The 7348-nt window shown below is 44.4% G+C and overlaps 1 protein-coding gene across 1 annotated transcript in view; it reads right to left on the bottom strand.

The window, feature by feature from the left end:
- Positions 1 to 355: 355 nt before the first annotated feature.
- Rtl9 (retrotransposon Gag like 9) overlaps positions 356 to 7348 on the bottom strand; it is a 45325-nt gene continuing 38332 nt past the window's right edge. Inside the window, exons 4-5 of the mRNA XM_010603071.2 lie at positions 2038 to 6182; positions 356 to 1418 (exon numbers count right to left, since the gene is read on the bottom strand). Of these exons, the coding sequence (XP_010601373.1) occupies positions 1296 to 1418; positions 2038 to 6105 (4191 nt within the window). The 5' untranslated portion in view covers positions 6106 to 6182 and the 3' untranslated portion in view covers positions 356 to 1295. The remainder of the gene's footprint in view (positions 1419 to 2037; positions 6183 to 7348) is intronic.

The raw sequence follows: 7348 nt of genomic DNA, 5'->3' as shown, positions 1-7348 counted from the left end.
CTGTTTTTATAAGATTTTTGAGGGACCCAATTATATGTACTGTTGTTGAATAGATAAATCCATCCTATTTGTGTAAAATTTTCCATTATCCTGCTTTCTTCACCACAATTTCAATCTTATTTAAGTATGTTTTGCTGATTGTCTGTCTCTCCCCTTAACTGGGATGGAATTTTCATATAAGCAAGGATCATATCTGTCTGCCCCCTAAACAGTGGCCAACACATGTTAGACAATGAATATTAGTTGAATGAAAGACACAATAAATGAAATTATAATAGTCATGGTTAATTCTTTTTTCATAAAGGACTTTTATTTACTGTTATGATTGCAAATGTAATACACACTTACTGTAGAGAAACTAGAAAGCATAGAGTAGTAGAAAGAAAATAAAAATTACCCATAACTCCACCACCTGAAAGTAAACACTGAGCAGTGAGCATATTATGCTCTAATCTATGCCTACTTAGAGACCAAGACTCTTATCAAGAGTGAGGACCACGAAGCACAGCAGCCAAAGCGAGTTAGGGCAATTAACAGCTGAGGCACCACCCAGAGGTCAGATCTAGAGATTCCACACTGAAGGACAAAGGCCATAAACAATACATCAAGAGAGCAGAAGCTAACAACACAGGAACAAGTTGGGGCACTCTATCAATGTAGTGCGATGGTGCTTGTCAGGATTTTAGCCCAGTACCTGTGATATGGTACATTATCAATAACCGTTAGCCATTACTATCACTATTATTATTATTATTATTAGTCAAAACGAATGATTCAGAATGGAAACTATAAACAGGGCAAGGGCCCTGGAGATCCATTTTAGGTGCTATAAGGAAGGAGCACATAGGGGCAAGTCTACTGGTTTTGAAAGGTGGTGTAGGAGTGGATATCTCTCTCTTTATAGGCTCTCCTTCCAGGTGGAGTGAGACTAGAATTTTCTCATGTTTGCCTGATGACACATGGCAAGTGTTTCTGAGGTAGGAAATGATTTGTTCTGCCTAGACTTCTTCGTAGACCAACAACTAGGACTGACCTTGATGATGATGGGAGCTCAGAATCTCAAACACCACACACTCTTATAGTCCACACTCCGGTTGTTGAAGAAGGTCATAGGCTTGTGGGTGAAAGACAAGGTCAAGGCAGCCACATGGGGGATTAAGTGGGGTGTCCCTGGAGGAGGAGGGTGGACAGTAAAGGCAACAAGGTTTATGATGTAGTTGAATGGAATGAGTTCAGGAACCAATCCTAAAGTTAGCAGCCAAAACAGATATCACAGAAGAGGAGTCCAGGGAGCATTATTTGTGTGTAGATGTCTTCTGATGAGCTGTGCTCTGTCGAAGGTACTCATGAAGACTCTTTTGAGGATCTCCACGTTCTTTCAGGTAGAAACAGCGTTTGGGAACATGTTGATGCTGAGACTAAGAAAAAAACAGCAGAGGTAAGAGAGCCATACTTCCTAAGAAAAGAGACATTCTACCTGGTTAACTTCAGTAAATTAACCTATCAGAGAACTTACCTAATTTACTTATATAAAGTATGACTAAGACTAACCAAATCCCCTAGTGACCTGAGTCCACAATATACATGGTTATAGATAGGACTTACTTCTAAGACGGTGATGGCAAACCTTTTAGAGCTTTCAATGATAACAAACAGCCATCTGTAGCATGCATGTCATAGGTTCACCACCACTGCTCTAAGAGAAGAGACGCCCCCGTGTAGAGTTGGATAGACTTGGAATGTAGACTTGGCTGGAGTCCAGCTATCTCCCTTATACTCAGAAGACCCATAACTTTAACTGTGACAGCCAGGCCCTTAGTAACTTGGATTGGACCTTACTTCTGAAAATAGCTAATACACGATAAACAACTGCCTATGCATTCTCAGTGACAAAATTTCAGGTAGGTTTTTATGGTCTTGGGATACAATACCTCCCTCTTGACTCTTCCTTAATTCTACTCAAAAGAACAAAATCTATTTCCCATCATTACCTCATTTTTCACCTCAAAGACCTTGAATCTATTTCCCCATTATTACCTCCTCAGTCTGCTGCTGAGAGCTCGGTTCATTCTCCATGGCCTCCTCATTATTCCGCTTACAGGCTGTCGACAGAACCTGGCTTGATTTTCCCAAGGAACCCTTCTCCTCTGCCAGCTGGCACTCTGTGTAGAGAGATCTGTCTATCAGCTCCTTTAGGCTGCCAGCCACCTTTAGGAAGATCCGACCCATTTTGGTAGTAACGGCTTCTGAAAGTCCTTCCAAAAACCTGGCCCGTAGAATGGCATCAGACCAAGACATATTTCGGGCCAGCAGCAGGAAGTCAGTTGCATACTGCCTGACTGACTTCTGGCCCTGCTTGGGATGGCAAAGAACAGCACTGAGGATGTCTATCTCAGACAACGAGTCATATAAGCCTTGTGCTTTGTTCATGAATAATTTATTTTCATCTGAGAGGGGGTTTCCCACCTCCATCTGCAAAATAGACCACCTCTCTGCTGCACCCAGATGAAGAGACACCAGAAATGCCATTTTCTCTGAATCATCCAAAAAACCCTTCATTTGCTCCTCCTCATCAATCTCCATCTCCCCCACTGAGCTTGAAGCCCGGACTCCTTCCTGTTCCTCTAAGAGGTAACAAAGTGCTGGAGTCAACATTCCAAAGGATGATGCTTCCCTTGATTGTGGGCTTCTTGTTTCAGGGGTTCTGGCAGTCATGTGTGGTACAGCCCTCGATCCAGAGGCTGTGAAGTTGGTATGTGAAGTAGATGCCTCTCCAGAATCTGTAGCTTTGATTTCCAGAGTGGACATCATTCCAAAGGCTGTTTGTGGTGTGGATGTTGCTCCAGAGTCTGGGGCCTTCGTGAGAGATGTGGACATCACTCCAGAAGCCATAGCTGATGTTTGTGGCATGGATATATCTCTAGAGGTGGAGAATCTCATTAGTGGTGTAGACATCGTTCCAGAAGCTGAGACTACCATTGGTGACTTAGCTATTCCTCCAGAAGCTCTTCTTGTCGATTGTGGCAAGGACATAGATCGAGAACTTATGACTTTGGTTTGCAGTGCTGGCATTGCTCCAGAGGCTGTGTTTTTCATTAGTGGCTTAGACATCTCTCCAGAAACCTTGGCTGACATCAAAGGCATGGGCATTGTTTCAGAGGGCATGGTTCTCATTAACGGTTTGAACATCCCTTCAGAGGCCATGGCTCTCTTTTGTGCAGTACGCTTCTTTCCAGAGGCTGAAGCTCTCATTAACTCTGGGGACACAGCTCCAGAAGCTGAGAATCTCCTTACTGGTGTGAGCATATTTCCAGAGGCTGGTGTTCTGACTTGTGGTATTGATATCACTCCAGAGGCTGGTGATCGCATTGGGAGTTTGTATGTATCTCCAGAAGCTGTGGGGACCATTTGTGGTGTGGACCTCACTCTAGAGGTCGGGGTTCTCTGTGGCAAAGATATCCCTCCAGAAGCTGTAGATGTCACTTGAGACATGAAAGTCTCTCCAGGGGTTGTGAATCTCATTAGTGGTGTAGACACTGCTCCAGAGACTGCAGCCTTCATCTGTGGTGTGGACATCATTCCAGAAGTTGTGGCTGACATTTGTGCAACAGATATTGTTTCGCAAGTCGAGGCTCTTGGAGGTGTCACTGTTTCTGTAGAAGCCAGGATTCTTGGGGGAAGAGTTCTCTCGCCAGAGGATGAGACTCTTGTGAGTGTAGACAACTCTCCAGAGTCTGTGGCTCTCATGGGTGGTGTGGGCATCAATCCAGAGGCATGGGTTCTCATCTGTACCCCTCCAGGGATCATGGATCTCATGAGTGATGTAGACATTTCTCCAGAGTCTTGGGTGCTCATTGGCTGATTGGGCATCTTCCCAGAGTCTGTGGCTCTCATTAGTGATGTGGACATTCCTACAGGGCCTGGGACTCCCAATAGAGGCATGGACATATCTCCAGAGGCTGTGGGAGTTGTCTGCAATGTGGGCATTGCTCCAGAGACAGTGGCTTTCTGGGGCAGTGAAGATATCCCTATTGAGGCTGTGTCTGTCATTTGTGGCAAGAATGGAGCTCCAGAAATTGTGTCCCTCATTAGAACTGAAGACATTTCTCTAGAAGCTGCTGTTGTCATTTGCTGCATAAACACTGTTCCAGAAGGTTTGTGTATCATTAGTGGCTCAGATAATGTTCCAGAAGCTCTCGTTTGTGGCATAGACATCATTCCTGAAGCTGTGTCTCTCATTAACAGTGGAGACACTGAGCTAGAGGCTTTGGCTGTTATTAGTGGAATGGACACTGCTTCAGAGGCTGTAGCTCTTATTTGTTGTGTAGATGTCAGTGCTGAGTCTGTGGTTCTCCCCTGTGATATGGACATTGTTCCAGAGACAGTAGTTCTGATTTGCTGTGTGGACAGTGACCCAGAGGCTATGACTATCGGTTGTGGCATAGATATTGTTTCAAATGCTGTGGCTGTAACTGGCTGAGTGGACATCACTCCGGAATCTTGGGCTTTCATTTGCTGTGTAGACATTGCTCCACTGGCTGTGGCCTTCACAAAACCTGTGGGTGTTGTTCCAGAAGTTTTGGCCATAGACTGTGTTGACATCAATCTAGAAGCTGTATTTGACATTTTCTCTGTGAACATCTCTCCAGAGCTTGTGGCTGTCATTAGTGGTGTGGACATTGTCCCAGAGGCTGGTGCTATCTTTTGCAATGTGGAAATGTTTCCAGAAGCTAGTGTTCTCATTAATGGTGTGGACGTTGCTCCTGCATCTGAAACTGTCACTGGCAGTATGGGCATCACTGCAGAGGCTGTTGCTCTCGTTGGTGAAGTAGACATGAATTCAGAGTCTAGGTTTTGTGTTAACTGTGGGGACATCACTCCAGAGCTTGTGGCTGCCATCATTTGGGTGGGCATCTCTGCAGAGCTTAGAGCTGTCATTAGCAGTAGGGACACTGCTTCAGCGTCTGGGGCTGGCATTGGTAATGTTGATGTTTCTCCAGCATTTGGGATGGACAGCTGTGGTGAGGACATTATTTCAGAGCCTGAAGCTGATGTTAGCAGTGAAGACATGACTCCAGAGTCTGAGCCTGACATGAGTGGGTTAGCCATTCCCTCAGAATCTTGAGTGTTTGTTGGCTTGGTTGATGTTTCTCTGGACGATATGGCTGACATTATCAGTGACGATATTGCTTCAGAGTCTGTGCCCGACATGAGCAGTGAAGATATCTCTCCAGAGGCTAGGGCAGTCATGAGCACTTTTGACATTGCTTCGGTGTCTTCATCTGTAATTTGCAATGGGGACATTTCTTCACAGTCTGGAGTTGTTGTTGACTGTGTGGATGGAACTCCAGGGTTTATAGCTGGAATTATGAGTGGCGATATCTCTCCAGGATCCGGGGCAGGCATTAATGGTGTGGACATTGCTTCAGAGGATGAGGTGCTCATTATAGGTGTAGACATATCTCCAGATGATGGAGCTGTAATTGCCAGTGGTGATATCTCTACAGAATCTGTGGTGTTTAGTGATGTAGACGTTGTTCCAAAGTCAGGAATTGTCAACATTCCTGGAGATATTAACCCATATTCTGACATGGACAACAATGGGGACAATGTTCCAGCATCTGAGGCTGGCATTAGCAATGGAGACAGTGTCCCAGAATCTGAGGCTGGCATTAGCAATGGGGACAATGTTCCAGCATCTGAGGCTGGCATTAGCATTGGGGATAGTGCCCCAGAATCCGAGGCTGGCATTAACAATGGTGATAATGTTCCAGCCTCTGAGGATGGCATTAGTAGTGGGGACAGTGTCCCAGAGTCTGAGACTGGCAGTGGTGGTGGAGACAATGCTCCAGAGTTTGGTGATCCCATCAGAAGTGTAGATATTGTGTCAAAGGCTGAGGATGTCTGTATGGATGTCCCTCCAGGGTCTGAGGCTGAAGTTGAGACTGTAGGCATCTGTGCATAAGAATGCATAAATTGGACCTCTGCTCTGTTCTCTGTCATTGGTCTAGAGAAGTTTGTCTCCATATTTTGGGGGTCCACATTTTCCTCCCTCAGCATATTGTTGAATTGCAGTGACTGTAAAGGTGCTGACATATCTGCCATGGCTACAGGACAAGATGGAGGGAGCCCCTAAAGTGATGACATCAGGGATCCTGCTGATGCTTAAGCGGCAAGAAAATCTGTAAACAGGAAACAAGTTTAGAAGTCAAAAGCCAATATTAAAAAGATTGAGAAGCAGACAAATGATTCACAGTGGGGACCTGCTTTTTATTTGCTGCCAGGTATATGGCATTGAAGATGGGCCTATCAGGTTAAAGAAACTGTGCAACAACGAATAGCTCTGAAGTTGGAGTACATAGCCCTTCTGCCTCTGTGGGTTTTTTTTTTTCATTTTTTCATTGAGTTTATTGGTACTTTTTAGGTATACAGTACAGTTACATTCATCACTGGGATCTTGTGCCTTTACATGACAGGTCTTGGTTCTCATTTTTTTCCCCCATATCCCTACCCTCCCTTCACCCCCTCCACCTTCCCTATTTACAAAAACTTTGTTTCCATTTTCTCATATTTTTTTCTTTTCTCTTATTTCCTTTCCCCTACCCTTCCCACTTACCCTACACTTGCCTCTGTCCTTTTCAAACTAACCTACTCATCACACAGCACAGCCTCTCTGTTTATAAATGCCAGCAACAGCTAAATCGTGGCAGACCTAAATCAAATGAGGTGACACTACCATCTACTGGCCAGTCTTGAGAAGTGCTAGCTGCTAAACTACAGTCTACCCTGCAGCAAGCAGCACTTGCAAATTAGTTAACGCACTGGTGGGCTTGGAATGGAAATGCCCTTTCCACTTGGATAATCCTTAGTTCCTGGAGCTCATTGTATCATGCCAGTGGTTTAGTCTCTGTTTTACTACGCTGATAGCTTTTAAAGGAAAGCCTTACTGTTCTTCTTTAGGAAAGCAAGGCATTTATCTGATAAATAACTGGGAACAGCATGCCACAAACTAATATTCTGCTTATTATTATCATCATAATTCTTAATAACAACTATCACTACAACTACTATTGATTAATCACTTAGTATTGCCTGGCACTGTGCTTCAGGTAACGGTGTGAATCTTTAAATTGCCTATAATGTGCCAAGCTTTTCAAGTTATTATCCCACTTGAGTCTTACAATACCCTATGGAATAGAAATTGTTATTAGCATGTTACGAGCTTTCTTGGATTAACTAGGATTAGAGACTAAAATAGAATCACTGTGATAGTCACAGACTGTATATCTTTCGCTCTCCCTCCTTACTTGGGGTTGCCTAGCATTTGGCATCCCTAAGGCTGCATACA

The sequence above is a fragment of the Fukomys damarensis genome, unplaced genomic scaffold (genome assembly GCF_012274545.1).
Source record: "Fukomys damarensis isolate Sample0158 unplaced genomic scaffold, DMR_v1.0_HiC HiC_scaffold_39, whole genome shotgun sequence".
Classification (NCBI taxonomy): Eukaryota; Metazoa; Chordata; class Mammalia; order Rodentia; family Bathyergidae; genus Fukomys; species Fukomys damarensis.
Note: the sequence above shows the minus strand (reverse complement) of the source record. Positions and strands in the feature narration are given on the sequence as shown.